The following is a 21307-nucleotide window of genomic DNA, read 5'->3' as shown; positions in this document are numbered from 1 at the left end:
CAGGTCTCTCCCTTCGCTCTCAGGCCCCTCCCTCTGCTCGCACACTTACCTGCAATCCCTTGCAAGAGCCCGCAGACATTGAAGATACTTTTCTTCATGATGCTCTGCACGCACATGGTGAAGACGGACACCAAGGCCACCACGCAGAGAATGAAGATTCCCACGGCTAAGAAAATAGCAGTGGCCTGCCAGAAGCCACTGGCAATCTCGCTGAAGTTCTCAGCATAGGGCCCACACAGCGTCTCCCGCTGGATGGGCTGCATCCCAGGGTTGCGGATGCAGCGGGCGTAGATGCCCAAGGTGGGGTGGTAGGGCTCCGAAGGGCCTCCAGTCTGGTTGTCCGGCTCCGCATAGCTGCGAGTCTTGGCTTTCCCAATGAGCCAGTCTGCACTCATGAAGGCAATGAGTTCTGCAAAAGCCACCACAATACTCAGGAGGGTCCAGAGCATCGAGCGACAGGTGACAATGACATGACACATATTGATGTTCAAGGCGGAAGAAGAGTCAGGACTCCACGGGGTTAATCAAAGAAGAAAGCGGAGGAGCAGGAAAGAGCACGGAGGCTCAGCCCTCAGAGGAGGCAGTTGGCTGCGCCAGTCATTCACTCACTCAGCCCGAGGGCTTCTTGTTTTTCCTTCCTCTGGCAGCGCGGACCCGGGCAGCGAGCCTCAGTCAGCATTCGTCCTGACACATGGCGCTTCCTCTGGCTGGGCCGGCGCTCCTGCGATCCCGATCCCGGCAGCCCCACAGCGCTCACCTTTAGGAGAGAAAGGAGGGCGGCGGTTAGCAGAGATCCCAGGCCCCGCCCCTACAGCGCTGCTGAGAACAAACTTCGAGGTCTTAAACCCAAGCGTGAGTGTTCAACAGTCTGGGCCATTGGTCAGACTCACTGGGCTGTTCCGGCTGCTGGGAAACTCCCTGCCTCAGCGGACTTCCCTGGCCTCTTGCTCTCACACACCGTCCCTTCTCCGACAGCGCGCAGCGACTCCGTCCCCGGCACAGCCTTCCTCTACCAAATCCTGGTCCCCAGCAAGAATGCCTGCCGTTCCTAGTGCATCTACTGCTTGTCTTTGTTTCAAATGCTCGCTTATCATACACTCTTAAGTGCATGTGGTCGTTAACCTTATCTTTAGGGAGAATGACAGACGGAAAGAGGCCAATGCCAGTCCCTGCACCCATCTCAGAGGCACCCTGCCATACAGGGGGCACTGCCCCAAGCTGCTGTGCTCTTGGAACACAGCTCCTGCTCCATCATCTTTTATTAGAAAAAGTCAAACAGCACAGATATCCAGATACCTCTAGACATGATGGGGTTGAACTATGTTCACGGACTAGCTACTTTCTTTGAAAGTTTCTAGTACTATTTACCTATTTGCTTAGTGCTCCATAAGCTAAGTTCTGAGAAATCTGCACCAAAAGCTTTTGCTTAGCAGTAGAGAGTAGCAACACGCAACTTTTTATTACCTGGAAATTATTACTAGCAATAAACCAAACAAACACATGAGAGTTTTGCTTCATAGGTAAATGAAAATGCAAAGGGAAACAATTCCATGAAAAATAATAAAACAGTGCTACCCCAAACTATTTTTCATCCATTTCTCAAAGGGTTGTTTTTACACAAAATAAACTACATTGATTAAAACTCAAGGAAGAGTTCATAACTTACTCACTTGGGGAAATTATTCAAAACTGAAGCATTAATGACCATTAAGTATCATTACAACTGTGTCGACTTGTTGACAACAGAAAGTTGTCTTGAAGAATGCACCCCCTGAATTGTCCCAATTCATCACCATGTGCCTCTGCCCCAGCTTCGATTCACCCCTGCTCTGGAACTCAACATGCCCATTGTTTCTAATTTCACAGAGGACTCATTCTGTTCCCAAGGACAAATGACTTCCATTACCAGAAGACTTTGTTCTCACAGCCAAACCTCTACCAGAGGAGCCTGAACCCTGAAACAGGGGCCACCAGGGCTCATTCTAGTCCCATTTCTGCCACCTCCCCAAGGACAGGAAGAACTGTGCACCTCACATCTGCCAGATGGGCACATGGCGCTGTTCTGAGTGACTAGATCGTATTAACCCAGGCCACTGTTAACTCCAAGTGAACTACAAAGTGCCCCTGGCATGTTGGGAGCAGGGATGGGGCAGGGAGTTATCTAAGGGGGAGGGAAACAAGGAAGCCCGGTGTCAAAGTTTAACCTGCCTGTTTCTACACTATGCAACAGCTGTCTGCCTGCTGGCTGCCTGGGATTAAGACATGACTCTACTTATTTGAAATAAGACATGACTTATTTCAAAATCCTCATATCACTGTAGTACACAAGATGATATTGAGGGGAAATAGCTAGCACATGCTAGGGCACAGGCAGAGTGTGTGTGTGTGTATGTGTGTGTGTGTGTTTAATAGGGCCATGCTGAGCACTGTGTAAGGGAGAGTGGTGTACGGAGAGTGGTGTACTTCAATGTGAGAGTTTGGAGTCCATCAGGTTTGGGTGTCAAATCCAGCCATCTGGACATCTAACTTCTCTGAGCCTCAGCATCCTCTCTACCACATAAGGATAGTTAGTGTACTTAACCTATTTCAACTTATGGTTGTTAGGAATAAACAAGAACCTGTTAAAGCACCTAGTACAGTGACTGGCAGAGTAAGAGCTCAATGAGTATCAACTCCTCTCCCTTGGAAGCTTTTCCCCAACATGGATGATATCGGCCAGGCAACAGTTTAACCAATGAAGGTGGTTAGTACATCATAGAAACCTGGCCATTACACACAGAAAATGATTCAGCTCAGGCTAGTCAGAGATAGATGAGGTCACTCATGTCTAAGCTTCCCTGGTGGGCTTCAAGGACAGGGTCCTAGTCTTACTTTCTCTTTCCCCACTGCCTAACCCAGCTGCCAAACTCAACTGGTGAAAATAAATTAGCATTAGACCAGAAGGCATATCCCCCTCCCACTCACTCACCCTTCCCTCCCAATACTGCCAATAGAAAAGCCTTTTGAGAAAGAAGTTACCGATACAAAAGAGCTTTGGAGAAGATTGTTTATAATGAAAACGATCCTTATGAATGAGAACAAGATAATGTTTCATGGGAGGCCCTGAGGCTACACATGCCCACCAGGCTCACAGACACTTTGAACCAACAGGTGGAGAGCCCAGAAAAACAGAAGGCTTCTACAAAAGTCTTCCAGTTTTGATTAGAAAACCAATTTACTGTTATGCCCAGTCTGTCTCCAATCCTGTCCCTCTTCTTTAGTGGCAATTTTTTTTTATTGTGGTAAGTATAACTATATATAGGAACCCTGGTGGCACAGTGGTTAATTAAAGTGCTTGGCTATTAACTGAAAGGTCAGCAGTTCGTACCCAGTGGCCACTCTGCGGGAGAAGGATGTGGTATTCTGTAAGGATTTACAGCCTTGGAAACCCTATGGAGCAGTTCTGCTCTGTCCTTACAGGGTCACTATGAGTTGGAATCAACTTGATGGTAATGGGTATATATATGTATAACAAAACAACTGCAATTTCAACATTTTTACATGTACAATTTAGTGACATCAATAACATTCATCATGTTGTGCAACCAACACCATTATCCATTTCCAAATTTTTCCATCAGCCCTAATAAAAACTCAGTGTCCCTAAGCAATGATTCCCTCTTTCCTCCTCCCTCCTGCCAATAAACTTTGGTTTCTGTACAAAAAAAAAACCCCAAACCCATTGCTGTGGAGTCAATTCCAATTCCTGGTGGTCCCTGGGTGGTGCAAACAATTTGAGCTTGACTATTACACCTTAACATAAAGAAAACAAAAATCCTCACAACTGTACCAAAAAGCAACATCATGATAAATGGAGAAAATATTGAACTTGTCAAGGATTTTATTTTACTTGGATCCAAAATCAATGCCCATGGAAGCAGCACTCAAGAAATCAAACGATGTATTGCATTGGGCAAACTGCTGCAAAAGACCTCTTTAAAGTGTTAAAAAGCAAAGATGTCACCATAAGGACTAATCTGCACCTGACCCAAACCACAGTATTTTCAACCACCTCATATGCATGCGAAAGCTGGACAATGAATAAGGAAGACTGAAGAATAGTTGATGCCTTTGAATTATGGTGTTGGCAAAGAATATTGAATATACCATGGACTGCCATAGGAATGAACAAATATGTCTTGGAAGAAGTACAACCAGAATGCTCCTTAGAAGCGAGGATAGTGAGACTTTGTCTCACTTACTTTGGACATGTTATCAGGAGGGACAAGTCCTTGGAGAAGGATGTCATGCTTGGTAAAGTAGAGGGTCAGTGAAAAGAGGAAGACCCTCAATATGATAGTCTGACACAGTGGCTGCAACAATGGGCTCAAACATAGTAACAATTGGGAGGATGGCACAGAACCGGGCAGTGTTATGTTCTGTTGTGCATGGGGTTGCTATGAATCAGAACTGACTTGATGGCACCTAACAACAACAATAATTAGCCTAAACTTGGCACCCACCCAGCAGCACCATGGAAGAAAGACCTGGCGATCTGCTTCCAGAAAGATTACAGCCAAGAAAACCGTAAGGAGCAGTTCTACTCTAACACATAGGGTTGCCATGAGTTAGTTTCTATACATTTGCCTATTCTAGATATTTGATATAAGTGGGACCATATAATAACCTGTCCTTTTGTGACTGACATTTCACTCAGCATGTTTTCAAGGTTCATCCACATTGTAACATGTATCAGAACTTTTCAATGGCAATTTTTTGATGTGAATATAAAACACCTACATATTTTTGTCCTCTTTAAGAACCTTGGGACTCTGCTACAATCTCTCAGGTGACTTGTATCTTAATGAATATGCCAAGTGCTCACTGTCCTGGCCAGCGTGCTCTGCCTAGTCAGCAGTGCAGTTAGGTTACCACGTCTGAAGAAAAAGATGTGGAACTTCAGGAGGAAGACGGGACATGTGTGCTTAGTCATTATAGCCAAGACCTCACCAAAGCGCTCAATTTAAGGAAGAACTATTTCAAGACCCATGTGTCAGAATTCAGATAAGAGAGTTCCCTGTCCATTTGTGCTAAAACAATCTCCATCCAGCGCACCAAATTCGCACATTCAAGAGGAACAGTCACTGTATGCAAGGCTAACCAACCAAACTAGGGGCTTCCTGTAACTTCAAGAAAAGTCCTCAGGTTTGTGGCGCAAAGAAAAATCCAGAAAAGCAGCAGGGTTTTCCAGAGTGGTTGTAGTCTGTAAAGTGTTACATATTGGCCATGTGCACAGTTGCTAAGACAACAACTGTATCAAAGGGGAAACTGATCCTCATTAACTGCAGGATACTGGCAGGGCTCCTCAGTAAGAACACTGGTTGCTATTAACCATAATTCCTGGTTCCACGAAGCTCACTTAACAAAACAAGGCCTCCACTGCCATTCCATGCAAAAGCCTTCTCCCATTCTTGGTGGGCCACTAAATATACTTCTCCTCCAGAACGCATGACATGACTATCAAATCCCTGATGACAGAGGATAATCTGGACAGCCCTCTGGCTTTTATAAAATGATGTTATGATTGTCACAAAGGTCTACAAAGTAAAGCCTCCTATCGAATAACTTAAAAAAAAAAAAGAAGAAGAAGAACCACCTGGAATCCTGCAAAAACCTACAGTCAGAATATAGAACAAGGAGGAGTTTATAGGGGGTTGGTCAGAGGGAGTCAGTCATATATGCTCTCCACAAAGCCCTAACTGTACACGAAGGGTGAGGGTGCTGAGCAGAGCTGAAGTGGTGTTTGTAACTTAGGTCAGCAGGGCCCTATATCTTTGGCCACTTCCTGCTGTCAGAAGAAAGAAAAAGCATATACGACTTGCACCACCCAGGGCCTGCTGGCTAGAAGATTAGAAAGCCAGAGCAAAGTTCACATTTGCCAAGAAAGGTGGAGGGAAACTAAAAGGACTTCAAATCAAAGCTTCATCAAACACCCCGCACTCAACCATTACAAGAGCAACAAACCCAAAGAATGAGGCCGTGACAATGATTTGAAGAACACTAGTTTGCTTACTCACCAAGGATCTTTTTTTTTCAACTTCATCATAAAAAATTTCAAGCATAGAGGTGAGTTGAAAAGAACAATAAACACCCCGCCCATATACCCAACACCCAGATTCAACACGTTAACATCTTCCACATTTGTTCCATCTTATCTATAGTACTGGGACCTGGTGGCGCAGTGGTTAAGCTCTGGGCTGCTAACTGAAAGGTCGGCAGTTTGAACCCACCAGCCATTCCACAGCAGAAAGATGTGGCAGTCTTCTTCCGTAAAGATTTACAGCCTTGGAAATCCTGTGGGGCAGTTTTACTCTATCCTATAGGGTTGCTATGAGTCGGAATCAACTTGACAGCAACGCATTTGGTTATTTTGGTATCTACAGTATACATATTCACACTAACACACGAAGATTTCTTCCTGAATCATTTCAAAATGAGTTGCAGATGTCTTGACACTTCACCTCTAAATACGTTAGCATACACCTCCTAAAAAAAAGACATTTTCCTGTGTAACCACAATCAAATCAACATGCCCAAGAAAACTGACAATAATGCCCTTATATCCAAGGCCTACCCCTTGTATCCAAGCCTATTCCCTATTCAAATCTCCCCAACATCTCCATTTTTATAGCTGTTGTTGTTGAACCATGATTCAGTCAAGGTTCACACAATGTATTTGATTACGTGTCTGTAGTTTTTTTAGTCAAGAATAATCCTTTCACTCCTAACCTTCCCCTCCCCCTATTTTTTCATAACATTGACTTTTTGAAAGATACCAGGCCATGACAGAGACTGGAAAAACCCTGAGAGTATGGCCCCGGACACTCTTACAGCTCAGTAATGAAGTCATTCCTGAGGTTCAACTTTAACCCAGAGATTAGACAGTGCCATAAAACAGAACGAGACTAATGGGACACACCAGCCCAGGGGCAAGGACTAAAAGGTAGGAGGAGACAGGAAAGCTGGTAATACGGAACCCAAGGTCGAGAAGGGAGAGTGTTGACATGTCATGGGGTTGTTAACCAACGTCATAAAGCAATATGTGTACTAACTGTTTAATGAGAAACTATTTGTTCTGTAAACCTTCATCTAAAGTACAATTAAAAAAGTTAAAAAAAAAAAAAAGATGCCAGGCCAGTCATCATACAGTTATCCAATAGTCTGGGTTTGTCCATTTCCTCATGATGTCATTTAAACGTGTTCTCTATCCTGTTTCATAGAAACTGCAGATTAAGTCTAAAGGCTGGTTTAGATTCAGCTTAAGCAGTTTTGTCAAGAATCCCTCATAGGTGATGTTGCACCACATCCAGAGGGGCAGTACTGGGCCTACAGCGCCAAATCATCTGTGGAGGTATCCAAAGAAATATGTACTATGAGACAGACTGACATACACGCAGTCTCTTCTCCAGTGCTAAATAATCAGAGTTATCAGGAGTTTGGTGGTCTGGGTGGTAGAAGGCTGGTCTGGGCAGGAATCTGTATTTTTCTTTTATCCTTTTTTTTTTTTTTTTTATTGCTGTGCTTTAAGTGAAAGTGTACAACTCAAGTTAGTCTCTCATACAAAAATTTATATACACATTGTTATGTGACCCTAGTTGCTGACCCTAGTTGCTCTCCCTATACTGTGATAGCACACTCCTCCTTTCAACCCTGGATTTCCTGTGTCCATTCAACCAGCTCCTGACCCTCTCTGCCTTCTCATCTCATCTCTGGACAAGAGCTGCCCATTTAGTCTCATGTATCTACTTGAGCTAAGAAGCACACTCTTCATGAGTATCATTTTATGTCCCATAGTCCAGTCTAATCTCTGTCTAAAGAGCTGGCCTCAGGAATTTTTTTAGTTTTGGGCTAACACAGAGTCCGGGGCCATGTCTTCCAGGGTCCCTCCAGTCTCAATCAAACCATTAAGTCTGATCTTTTTACTAGAATTTGAGTTCTGCACCCAACTTTTCTCCTGCTCTGTCAGGGACTCTCTGTTGTGTTCCCTGTCAGGGCGGTCATTGGTGGTAGTCGGGCACCATCTAGTTCTTCTGGTCTCAGGCTGGTTTATGTGGCCCTTTCTGTCTCTTAGGCTAATACTTTCCTTGTGTCTTTGGTGTTCTTCGTTCTCCTTTACTCCAGGTAGGTTGGGACCAATTTATGCATCTTAGACAGCTGCTCTCTAGCTTTTAAGATCCCAGACGCCACTCACCAAAGTAGGACACAGAACATTTTCTTAATAAACTTTGTTATGCCAACTGACCTAGATGTCCCCTGAAACCATGGTCCCCAGACCCTCACCCCGGCTACTTTGTCCCTCAAAGTGTTTGGTTATATTCCGGAAATTTCTTAGCTTTGGTTTAGTCCAGTTGTGCTGACTTCCCCTATGTGTACTGTCCTTCCCTTCACCTAAGATAATTTTTGTCCACTATCTAGATAGTGAATACCTGTCTCCCTCCCTCCCCACCCTCGTAACCATCAATGTTTTCTTCAGTGTTTAAACCTTTTCTTGAGTTCTTATAATAGTGGTCTTATACAATATTTGTCCTTTTGTGACTGACTAAATTCACTCAGCATAATGCCTTCAGGAATCTGTATTTTTTTAAAAAGCACCTCAGGTAGATTCTGATGCCATGGTTAACAAGCCCTGTTCTAAGAGATGTGCCACCCTGGAAGCTAAAAAAAAGTCTTTACCAGAGGAACTTAACTTCTCGCTGTATTTCTTTGAAATAGAACCATGTTTTATATTTAATTTATGAAAATACAAAAAGATCTACAGACCTAGGGAAACTGGTACAACCTAAAAAATGCAGCCCTTTCTCAGAGGTTTTACTTGAGCCAAGACAGCATAGGTGATAGTGATGGAAAAAGCTCTTGTGTAAAAGCTCTTGTGTAATCAAGAAGGCCATGATTTAACCATGGCCTGGGCTCCAGAATCCTTTGTCTAAATTCAAAGCCCTCTCTTTCAAAAAGGACAACCCTGGGTTGCCTGAAACTTCTCTCTGGCATTGCTCTCTGCCCATCACCCCTTCCCCCTGGCCAATTTGGAGGGACGCTACATGTCTTACCACTACCCGTCTGTCAGTTTGTCATACTGTGGTGGCTTGCATGTTGCTATGATGCTGGGAGCTATGCAAACAGTATTTCAAATACCAGCAGGGTCACATAATGGACAGGTTTCAGTGGAACTTCCAGACTGAGACAGACTAGGAAGACAGACCTGGTGCTTCTGAAAATTAGCCAATGAAAACCCTATGGATCACAACAGAAGATCATCCAATATAGTGTTTGAAAGATGAGCCCCCTAGGTTGGAAGGCACCCAAAATGCACACTGGCTGCCAACAATGGACTTGAGCATACCAACAATCATGAAGATGGCACAGGACCAGTAACATTTCATTCTGTTGTACACGGGGTTGCCATGAGTTGGAGCCAACTCAACAACTACTACATGTTGTGAGGCACTGAGCAGTGCCATGTTGGGACAAGAGCATTAAACTGTGTTAGTCAGGATGGCATAGTGCTTTAAGAGTTTTGTAAACAGATCTGCAATCAAACATCAGCTCTGCCACAAAATAAGTATGACTCCTTTGGCAGGTTATTTAACTTTTGCCAGCCTCAGTTTCCTCATCTGTAAAATAAAAACAATAGCATCTTTCTCACAAGGGCACTGTGAGAATTAAAGGAGAAAGTTATGTAAAATAATCAGCAGAGCATCTAACTCATAGTGCTCAACATCTGTTAGCCATTATTAATCACTATCATATGGTTAGATCAACACAATGTGGTACAGTGTGCACTCAAAAAAATTAGCTCTTCTTAATGATCAATTCACTATGTTGATCCACGTGGCCCAAATAATCAATGCACCTTCAAGCAGATTGTTATTTTACCCCCATGTCACTGGCAGTTTCTTGGCCAATATCTATTTTCATTATTACCATCTGTCTCAGATATATACAAGTCTCACAAGGATTGAGCAACATGGAGTCCATCCCAGTGCCTTCTGGAAGAATAAGAAGACTAACTAAAACCAAACTCACTGCCGCTGAGTCAATTCCGACTCATAGCAACCCTATACGGCAGAGAAGAACTGCCCCATAGTTTCCAAGGAGTGGCTGGTGGATTCGAACCGCCAACCTTTTGGTTAGCAGCCGTAGCTCTTAACCACTGTGCCACCAGGGCACCATAAGAAGACTGTTGTCGTTGTTAGGTACTGTGGAGTCCATTCGGACTCCTAGTGATCCTATGTACAACAGAACGAAACTGCCTGCTCCTGTGCCATTCTCACGATCATTGCTATGCTTGAGCCCATTGTTGCAGCTACTGTGTCAATCCATCTCATTGAGGGTCTTCCTCTTTTTCCCTGACCCTCTGCTTTTGGAGCCCTGGTGGTGCAGTGGTTAAGAGCTAGGTAGATAGAATTTACGTTGTTTTTCTCTCCAAAAGTTGGAAAGCCCCTCTAGAGTGCTGCTTCTTAAAGTGTGGTACCTGGACCACCTTCAGCTCCTAGAGGAGAACACAGGCCACTGTTTAAAAAGCACTGAATCAAAGTCTCTAAAGGTGGTGCCAGAATTGCCATTTTTAACAAGTCCCCAGGAGAGTCTTTGCACAGTGAAGTCTGAGAGTCATTCAGAAGGAAGCCTCAAAGTCCCGTGTGAGGTAGACCTGCCCTGCACAGTTCCTTGGTGCTAGGGAGGGGAGGCTGGGGAGGGAGGGAGGAAGGAGAATGGCCCAGCTCAATCAAGAGACAGCTAGTGGCCAAACCACCTGTCCTCGGCACAGCTCACGAAACCATTCTGTCTCCCAGCTGTTCCCTCAGCTCACATTTGTCCAAAAATCTCACACAGCTGGAAACGAGCTCCTTGCACATTCAAGACTCTCTCTTTGGAGCACAGAAGCCGCTTTCAGAACTGAAATGATAGCACTGGTACAGAAAGCACAGCACATTGCATGGCTTTTTTTTTTTTCAATCAGTTACCAAAGTAAGTTTTGAAAACTCTCACTTAACCTGGCCACCCTGTAACACACACTGATTGCAGAAACACAGACATCTTGACTATATTTAAGAGAAGGGTCCAACTGCACTAATAATTACGTTGTTTGAGGTACTGTCTAAACACGCTCAACATCACTTGTTTATTTCCAATGTCCTTTCCTTATTTTCTCTTCCCCAGTGATAAACCCCACCTCCATCCCATCTCTGACTCTACTAGGCAAACTCTGGGGCAGTGGTTTCCAATTAGGGTTGGTTTCGCCTCCCAGGGGACATTTGAAAATGTATGGAGAAGTTTTTGGTTGTCACAACTTTGAGGAGGAAGCATTAACTGGCATCTAGGGAGCAGAGCCTAAGGATGCTGCTAACTAGCCTACAACACACAGAACAGCCTCCACAACAAAGAACTGTCAAGCTCAAAATGTTAGTACTGCTGAGGTTGAGAAATGCTGTTCTGGAGGCTTTCCACAAAAAGCCATTTTTAAATTTGTAGGTGCAATTTAAAATAGATTTCTAAAATTTTCACAAGTAAAAGGTCATTAGAATATGAGCAGGCTATGTTCTATAGACATTGACAGTATTTACTAAATTGAGTACATTTTCAGTTGTTTTCTTTGAATAGTTTTTTTAAGGTCCACACTAGTTGGTATGTCCACGATGACAGGATAACAGGAACATGCACCCAGCTTGCCAGAGTGGGCGGACTCAGGAGCATTGCCCTAATCCTGCCTCTCTTGGGGGTCCTAGGAGGTTTCTCTGGGTCACACACTAAAGTTAGCTTTTGCTTTCAATAATTTCTATTCTGCAAATGGCAGAATGGAACTCCCCAGTTATTAAGACCTGGAGTTCATTTGCTATTCATTTTCTTTACCTCCACCTGACAGCCATGGATTTTGCTTCAGAAAACTGCAAGTGTGGCCATGTGCCCTTTACTTCTCTCAAATTTCCCTCCTCCAGAGTTGGGCTGGCCACTTAGTCCGTGCTCAGGTGGCCTTGGCCACCCCAAATGGGAAGGAATCTCAAGGAATGTATAAAGTGGACCTAAGTCATTTTCAGAGGCCTCAATGATGACCTGACCACAGGTTGGCTCTTTTCTACAAGATAGTCCTCCGCTGCCATGGTGGTGGAGGAAACAGGGTCTTCAGCCCTGGTTTCAGGTGCCCTGGGTCCCCTCCAGAGCGGCAAGCACCCCACTCTTCAGAGCCACCGAAACAAGTCTCTCTTACCAGGGCACAGAGCACTCAGTGAGCACTCCTGAGCGGCTGCTCATTGTCAAGTTTATTTGCTAATTCTCCAGCCCTGGCCAGTCATATATCTCTTTCTCAATGCCCACTCCAACTCCTCCCAGATCCAATCAATCTGCTTTCTGAGTACCCATTTCCAGAGGGGTCATTTTTACATTTCCCACCCTGAGGCATCAGCAGCCCTAGATGGCAGATCTGTTTGTTTGGTCTTATTTTCTAATGGTCCGTTCTTCAGGATTTTTGAAGCCCACTTAAACATTCTATAACTTTTTTTTTTTTTTTTTTCCTTCTACAAACATTATCATCTCAAAAACTTCAGGAAGCAAGTCTTTCTTCATGTATCTTTCTGTTTCTGTCTCTCAGCCAGGAGTGACTGAAGAAACAAACTTTCAAGGTAGACCTGGATCCTCTAAGCCAGGGGCAACAGGCCTATGCTCTGTACACACCGTGGGGTCAAAAGGTGTTTTGGTTTGTTTACATGGAATTAGGACTTGAGTTTCAAGAGTTGCCTTTTAGTCTCTGTTTTACATAATTTTACACAATGTTTTTCAAGTTTACAATTAATTCTGTGAAATTTGGCAAAATGTAAGTCTTAAAGTAAGCCTCTTTTGGCTTTTCAGGAACAATAAAAAAGTAAGGAGTTTTAATGGGTGGAAAAGGGTGGAAAGCAAAGTACTTATAAGATCTTATACATAAAAATCAGGAAGACAATTTCCTTCTTTATGGCCTTCCTGGTGCCCTAGAGGGGAAGTGCCAAATGACCTCTGTTCAATTAACTCAACTCTGAGAATAAATCACCCTTAGAGGACAGGCATCTGGCTCGTCTAAGTGGACAGCTGGGCAGCCTCTCCCAGTGCTGACGAAGAAACCAATGTTCATTCTCACAGCAACTGGAGGCTTTTTCGTCCCTTTTGTACAGAGGCAGAAAGAACCATTTCTTCTTCACAAGACACAATACCATCAGCCAGGTTCCCTTCCAACAGCTTAAGAAACTCAAAACATGATAAATGGAGAGGATTATGCCATTTGTTATTTCTGAATTTCACACAAACCCATAAAACACCAGAGAACACAAGAATCAACTAGAACAAGAATCCCTTCTTGACTGGAAGCTTCTGGGAAAGCTCTTGTGGAAGACTGTATTATTGCCTAAAATATTCTCTGTCCCTCCTCGGAGGGGAGTTATATTGACATGGACATCAAGTCTGGCCATGTGACTTGCTCCCAACTAATCCAATGTAGCAGAAGTGACACGTGCCACTTCTGGGCAGAAGTTTAGGAGCTGGTGCTTTGCTCTCCATCCCTCTTTCCCCTTTACCACAAGATCAGAAAAATCCCAGAGACCTCTCCATCAGCCTGAGTCCCTGACAGCATGAAGAAGAGGTGCAGCGGACCCTAGATGATGTGCAGTGTGGGCAAGAACCAAACCTCTGTTGTTGCCAAGGCTGAGATTTTAGGGTCATGGCACAACCCACCCTTTTCTGAGTGACAGAGCTCCTGACTGGGCCAGAGTGCCTGCCCATCCCGTCTATGACACTTGGCATCATGTTAAATTCATTTTCATCATCCCCTGTCATACACGTGACAAAGAATTTATTTGAAATTAAACCAAAATATAAGTCATCTAGGGAGACATATTAAATTTTGGCAACTATCTCAGAAGCATTCACTATACAATTCAACTAGGTAAGCTGCTACAATAAATATTCAGCGCTTTTAATATATATATATTAAGCAAAGAGGACTTGAAGCACTTACTGACGAAGGTCAATGATTATAGCTGCAGTAGGGGTTACACCTCAATGTAAAGAAAACAAAAATCCTCACAAGCGGACCAATGAGCAACATCATGATAAATGGAGAAAATATTCAAGTTGTAAGGATTTCATTTTACTTAGATCCACAATCAACACCCATGGAAGGAGCAGTCAAGAAATCAAATGACGTATTGCATTGGGCAAATCTTATGCAAAAGACCTCTTTAAAGTGTTAAAAAGCAAGATTGTTATGTTGAGGACTAAGGTGCACCTGACCGAGGCTATGGTATTTTCAATCACCTCATATGCATATGAAAGCTGGACAAGGAATAAAGAACACTGAAGAATTGATGCCTTTGAATTATGATGTTGGTGAAGAATACTGAATGTACAGTGGACTGCCAGAAGAGTGAACAAATTTGTCTTGAAAGAAGTACAGCCAGAATGCTCCTTATGTACTTTGGACATGTTATCAGGCATGACCAGTCCCTGGAAAAGGACATCATGCTTGGTAAAGTAGAGGGTCCACGAGAAAGAGGAAGATCCTTAATGAGATGGACACAGTGGCTGCAACCAATGGGCTCAAACATAGCAACGATTACGAGGATGGCACAGGACCAGGCAATGTTTCGTTCTATTGTACGTAGGGTCGCTATGAGTCGGAACTGACTCAACAACACCTAACAACAATATATTTATTTTAGGGTTAATGAATGGAAGACCTAAGATTCTTCTTCTTTCTTAGGCTAAATAAGAAGGAAAAATTCGCTTTTGGGTAAATGAGGGCATCAGAAGTGACTCCACGAGTGACAGCTTGAAGACTCATTTCCCACATTACATGCTTCCAAGGTCTCTCATCGAAGTGTCATGACTTTCACTTGGAGTGGCCTCAGCTTTCCTTTCCCTGCTTCTATTTCCTTCCACCTTTCGTTCTCATGAAAGCTACCCTTGAGGTGGCTCCAACCACCTCCCACAGCTGCTAGTTAGGAGCCTGCATCTAACAATAACAAGAAGAGCTCTGACCTTTGTCCAATGCGGAAAGTTCATCAGAAGGGCAGCTCTGGAGAGGCCTCAGAGACCACTGGAATCAGGTGTGTGCACAGAAGAAAGGCACAGCATTGCCTAGAGCCCTCTCTTTAACAAGCATCAGGCTGGGTCTTCCCAAGGATGGAGACTGCAGGGCTGAAGTGAGGGTAGCAACTAATACTGGGGCAAAAAGCTATTGAGGAGAGCAGGGGGGACGCCCAAGTCCAGGGACAAAGAAATGGTAGGCCACAATGCAAAAGAGTCCAAGCAGGGGGAGTGAAAAGCTGAGTCAAATGCAGGCATAAATTGGAACTAGTGAGTTATAGACTGTTATGGATTGAACTGTGTTCCCCCAAAATATGTGTTGAAATCCTCACTCCTACACCTGTGGAGGAATCCCTAGAGGCATAGTGGTTAAGAATTCAGCTGCAAAACAAAAGGTTGGTAGTTCAAATCCACCAGCTGCTCCTTGGAAACCCTATGGGGGCAATTCTACTCTCTCCTATAGGGTCGCTGAGTCAGAATTGACTCTACGGCAACAGGTTTGGTTTTTTATCTGTGGATGTAATCTAACGTAATCCACCAGTTGAGGTCACACCAGTGTAAGGTGGATCCCAAACCTAATGACTTCTGAGTTACAAAAAGAGTAGCATAGACACAAAGACATGAAAACACACACAGAGAAGACAGACACCATGTGAGGATCACCAAGAACCAAGGAATGCCCAGAGCTACTGACAAGGAGGAAATAGACAATGCTGAGCCTCTGATTTGGACTTGTAGCCTCCAGACCTGTGAGAAAATAAACTTCTCATCTTTAAAGTCACCCACTTGTGGTATTTGTGTTACAGCAATACTAAGAAATTAAGACACAGGTAGACAAATAAGCTATGACCATACTTCCCATTTTTCTTCAGGTAATTTGTACCATAAGAATCCTAATACTCCTTCTAGGAAAATGGCCATTTCAGAGATGGAGAAGAACACAGCATTAGGAAGACTTTATCAGCTCATGAGAATGCCTGTCACTTAAAAAATGAAGTTATTTTAATTGAGGTATTGCCTCCTTTTGAATTGAGGTTCCCCTCCCCCTTTTTAACAGCAATATGGTATTTTATAAACTCCATAACTAGTAATAGACAAAAATGTTAACCTAGAAATATATACAGATCATTTAAAAAATGGCAAAAAAGTTTTTCTTTCCTTGCACCTCCACTGGCCCTGACAATCTGACCACTGAATGGTACTGACAGAAGACAAGGGGAGTGGTAATGTTCAAGCTTGGCCTTATGGCCAAGGTTCCAAGCAGCCGTTAAGGAGGTCACGGGGAGTGAACCAAAGTGCAGCAGAAACCTCCTCCTACAGTGGCCAAGAGGACAGTCTAGCTGCAAGAACCACAGAAAGGGAGTTCCTTGACTGCCAACCCAGGAACTTCCTGGAGGGCCTAGGGCAGGAGCACCTCCCAGTAGCAACCCTCACCCAGGATCAAGGTAAAACAAACACCCCAAGCACATCACAAAGCTGCTAGCTTTAATTGAGTTTGCTTGCAAAGTTATCAGTAGAGTGACGCATTTCTAGTTACCCACTGAAGGATATTAACAGTGAACTAACTGGGCCTAATGATGCAAGACAACCCATGTGCTTAAGAAACCAAGGGCCTAATCTGGGATTTACCCAGACACCAAGACAATGCTAATCATTGCTCACTTAAAAAACAAAAAAAAACCAACAATATAAAAAAAGCCCAACCTCCTGTAGTCTTACTGAGGTCACTTCTCTTTCTAGCCAACATTACTAAGCAGTAGTGGAATTTTAAAAGTCTTCTGAATGATTTAAAGTAAAGAGCCAAAGTCTAATGTAGGCTATGTTCCTATTTCTAAAAGCATCACGGAACTGTTCAAACTCACCTGTGTTTTATTACTTCACTCACATCAACGACTTTTTTATTCATTTTTTTTATTGTGGTAACATAAAATTTGCCATTTTTCAAGTGTACAATTGAGTGGCATTAAGTACATTCATAATGTTGTACAAGCATCACCACTATTTATTTCCAAAACTTTTTTGGCATCCCAAACAGGAACTCTGTACCCATTAAACAATAACTTTCCATTCCCAGTCCCCCCAGCCCCTGGTAACCTCTGATCTACTTTCTGTCTCTATGCATTTGCTTATCCTAGGTATTTCATGTATGTAGAATCACACAATCTATTTGTCTGTAGTGTCTGGTTCATTTCACTTAGCATGTTTTCAAGGTTCACTCATGTCATAGCATGTATCAGAACTTCATTCCTTTTTATGGTTGAATAATATCCCATATATGTATAAACCACATTTTGTTTATCCATTCATCTATTGATGCACATTTGGGTTATTTCCACCTTTTGGCTATTGTGAATAATGCTGCAATGAACATTGGTGTACAAGCATCTATTTTGCATTCCTGCTTTCCATTTTTCCGTGTATGTACCTAGGACTGGAACTGGTGGTTCACATGGTAATTCTCTGCTTAGCTTTTTGAATAATGTTGTCTTTTTACAACCAAAGTACAATCTGCAGTCTAAGATCTCAATCTCCCTGTCTTGGTGTCCTGGTCTTGGCAAATTTTACATTAACACACACACACACACATAAAGCCAGCATCAATATGAGTGAAATAATAAAAAGCAGGTGAGTTTCAACAGTTCAGTGTTGCTCTCAGAAATATGAATGTAGCCTACATTAAACACTGGCCCAAGACTTTGTCTTGGTGTCCACAGTATGCACTTCCTGAAGGCCGTGACATCAGAGAGCTCTGAGAGGATCTGAATATGGCATAAGCCTTTATATACTCAACACACATGCAATAAAGAACAGAATATGCAAGATGGATGCTCACAAACATGGCTTTTTATAACTTTTTTAAGCATCAAAAATCTCTCCTTTCTGCTGCTTTCTCTCTCACATATTATTGCTGTTAGGTGTTGATTCTGACTCATAGCGACCCCACGTGACAGGGTAGAACTGCTCCACACGGTTTTCTTGGCTGTAATCTTTATGGAAGCAGATCACCAGGTCTTTCCCACAGAGCTGCTGACTGGATTCAAATGGCCAACCTTTCTGTTAGCATCCACGAGCTTAGCCATTGAGCCCACCGGGGCTCCTTTCCGTCATATATAAGACCCATGAAATAATGCGTGATCAGGAATACACACACACACTTGTAATGTTATATATTTTTAAACATCTGAGAAAAACCAGCAAGACAGATTCATAAGCTGCGTCCACATCCAGTCCATTAAACACTGCCCCCTCAATGATTTCATAGCCAGAGATCAAGCTACCCAACATTTTTCAACTTTTCCTAATGAGAATGCTAAATTTAAAACCATAGACAGGTTTTAACTTTCTTCGTTTGTTAACTAGAGGAATTCCCCAGATATTTGGGATTCAAACTGTGTTTTGAAAACAGATGGGCTTATGTGTAAGCTCCCAAAGGGATGCACACTCCTGGAGAGAGCAAGTTCAACACACAGCTGCCAGCAGCTCCAGGTCCTTGCAAATACAGAACGGTCCTTACACTCAGGCAACAGCCTTGGCCTGCACTACTGAACTGGCCTAATGACTCAGGAATGTACCCGCTGGGAGAAGGAGGCCCAATGAACTTTCCTCATGGCAGCTCAGATGAAGTCACTGCAGGCTCAAAGTCCAAGATGGTCACAGAAAACCCCCTTTTTTGGAAGCCTGTACCCTCATACTTGCTCATAGGAGCCAGTACCCTCTTTCTAGAAATAAGCACTGAATGCCACAGCTTCTAACAAAAGACATAGTAAACGGAGATAGAGTTCAACTGGATATCTCAGAAGAAGACAGTATGCATCAGAAGACCAGGCCACTGAAACAAAAGCAGAAGTGGTGGAAAGCCTGGGAGCAGAAATGGCTTTAGGTTTATTTATAGAAAGAGACACACCCTAACGCCCCACTCCCCAACTTATCAACTTATCCAGTGCTACAGACTCCCAGCAGCCACAGTGGGAGTGGGACCATCCTCCCAGCATGAGCCAGGCTGTAGTGGATGACTCACTGGGGACTCACCTCGCACTGAGTCCGAGAAAGATGCTAGGCAAGAGAGCTTGGGGGAGTCAGTGGAAAAAAAGAGACTCTATTTTGGTTAGGTAATGAAAAGGAGCATCCCTGGGGTGTTGATACATATTTTTCTGAGGTGGTTAGAATGATTACTGCAAATCATTTCCTTCGGTTTTGATCACCAAAGGCCTCACGAGAAGACATTTGCATGTGGCAGACAAGTTCCTTTTCTCTGTAAATTAAGTGCTGAGGTCTCCCATAAGTGGGGTGGCTGAAAGTTCTGGGTCCCAGCATAAGATATGGACGGGCTGGACAATTCCTTTGGGGAAGCTCTGTCGGGCTTATGGACACACAGGACAAGGGCAAGCTCAACAGCCACCCTGTCGGGATGACTACAAGGCCACTGCTCCACCCTCCCGGAGCAATGAGCTCATCCAGAAAGGCAGCATTAGGGAGTGACTGAATCTGGAGCCAGACTCTCTGCATTTGAATCCTGGTTCTACTACTGCAAAGGTGGTGACTGTGCCTGTGCCTCAGTTCCTGTGTCTTAAAATGGAGCCATAATAACACCTACCACATAGGGTAGCTGGAAGGATCAAATTAGTTAAAATAAGTAATAAGCTTAGAACAGTGCTTGGCACGTGGTAAGCACTCCATGAATGTAGACTACATTTCCTGGAATAGTATCAGTCTCCCCATCCCCTGACCCAGCATAAACATGGCCACTTCTGTGGTCATGTCTCAGGCATAACTTTTACCATTTAGATCTTCCTGTTCTGGGCCCACTTGGCATGTGGGTAGTCAGCCTCAACTTCAAATACCAGTTTTTCCCATGTAAATGGAGTTGTATGGGAGAAAGGACATAGCATGGAACTAGACTTGTTTCAATGCTATGAACCTGGCTCTACCATTAACCAGCTCTGTGTCTTTGAGCAATTAATTTCCTCTCTCAGGGGATCCATTTCCTTCTCTCTAAAGTGGGGATGATGAAAGTACCTTATCTCTAAAGTGGGGATGATGATAACTATCTGCCTCACAGCATGTTACCTGGATTACAAAAGCCATGCATGCCGAGCATAGGAACCATTATCACTACTATTATTATGGTTAACACTTATTTTTCTGCTTGTGTAGAGTTGCTTTTTTCCACTAAAAAAGAAAAGAACAGTTGCCATCAAGTTGATTCTGACTCACGGTGACCCCACGTGTGTCAGAGTAGAACTGTGCTCCACAGAGTTTTCAATGGCTAAGTTTTCAAAAGTAGATCACCAGGCCTTTTTTTTGAGGTGCCGCTGGGTGCACTTGAACCTCCAACCTATCGGTTAGCAGCTAAGTGTGTTAACGGCACTGCACAGAGACTTCCTTGTCTCCACACAGCCACACAAATTATTATCAGTAACACTGTAGACTGAAGTTAGTCCAATGGCAAAGTAATAGGCAGGGAAAAACCAACAGACAGGAAGCCAGGGAAACAAGGTTCTGATATAGGCTCTTTGCTATCTAATGTGTGACCACACATAGCCCCCCTTAAAGACTCTGGCTCAGTGTCTCAAGCACAAGGTGAAGGGCTGGATCAGCAGACTACTACCATCACTTTTAGCTCCAAAAGTCAGTCATTCCAAGCACGTGACTACCTCTTACCACCTTCTCCAGAAGTCTTCCAGACTAGTGATCCTCCTACAGCAGATGGCTCTCCAGACCGGCTCCTCCAGGGAGGGAGGCCTCTAGTTGGAAGGGAGAGGGAGAGACCCTATAGAGTGTGAGTAATGCTGAGTGCAGTGCCTTGAAGGTGGCAGAAGAGAAGGTCACATTTTCTTACAGTAGGCAAGTGGTCAGGGCCAATCCTTAGGCACTGCGTAGGGACCTGTCCGAAAGCCACGGCCAAGGAGAGCGGGTGAGACTGGCTCTCTCTTCCAATCATTCGTTTTATTTTCCTGCAGTGAGGGACCACAACTCAAACCTTTCATTTCCAGCTCCAGAGTCTCTTCCATTCTTGGGAATATAGCAGAACAGTCCCCACTCCTATTCTTGGGCTAATACCTGAAACTGAAGCCCCCCTCTGTCCTTAGCTTTAGAGATGGACCCTGCAATTAAAGGACCCTAATTCAGTTCTGAAGAATCCATGGTCAGAAAAGGTCCCTTCTCTCTCTTACATACTTCCTGTTCTAGACAAGCAAAATGCTTGGAGTCATGAAGAATT

At 43.8% G+C, this 21307-nt stretch overlaps 1 protein-coding gene across 4 annotated transcripts in view; it reads right to left on the bottom strand.

Moving 5' to 3' along the window:
- Positions 1-21307, bottom strand: part of LHFPL2 (LHFPL tetraspan subfamily member 2) — a 98252-nt gene that overhangs the window by 24709 nt on the left and 52236 nt on the right. For 2 of the 4 annotated variants that reach the window (XM_004374472.2, XM_023729477.1), the window contains exon 1: positions 50-1276. In XM_004374472.2, coding sequence (XP_004374529.1) covers positions 50-479 — 430 coding nt within the window. In that variant the 5' untranslated portion in view covers positions 480-1276. Of the gene's footprint in view, positions 1-49; positions 1277-21307 lie in introns of those variants that run through there. The other 2 variants (XM_023729475.1, XM_023729476.1) reach the window with 2 other exon arrangements.

Source organism: Trichechus manatus, unplaced genomic scaffold, assembly GCF_000243295.1.
Source record: "Trichechus manatus latirostris isolate Lorelei unplaced genomic scaffold, TriManLat1.0 scaffold00029, whole genome shotgun sequence".
Classification (NCBI taxonomy): domain Eukaryota; kingdom Metazoa; phylum Chordata; class Mammalia; order Sirenia; family Trichechidae; genus Trichechus; species Trichechus manatus.
This window is presented reverse-complemented; position numbering and strand designations above follow the sequence as displayed.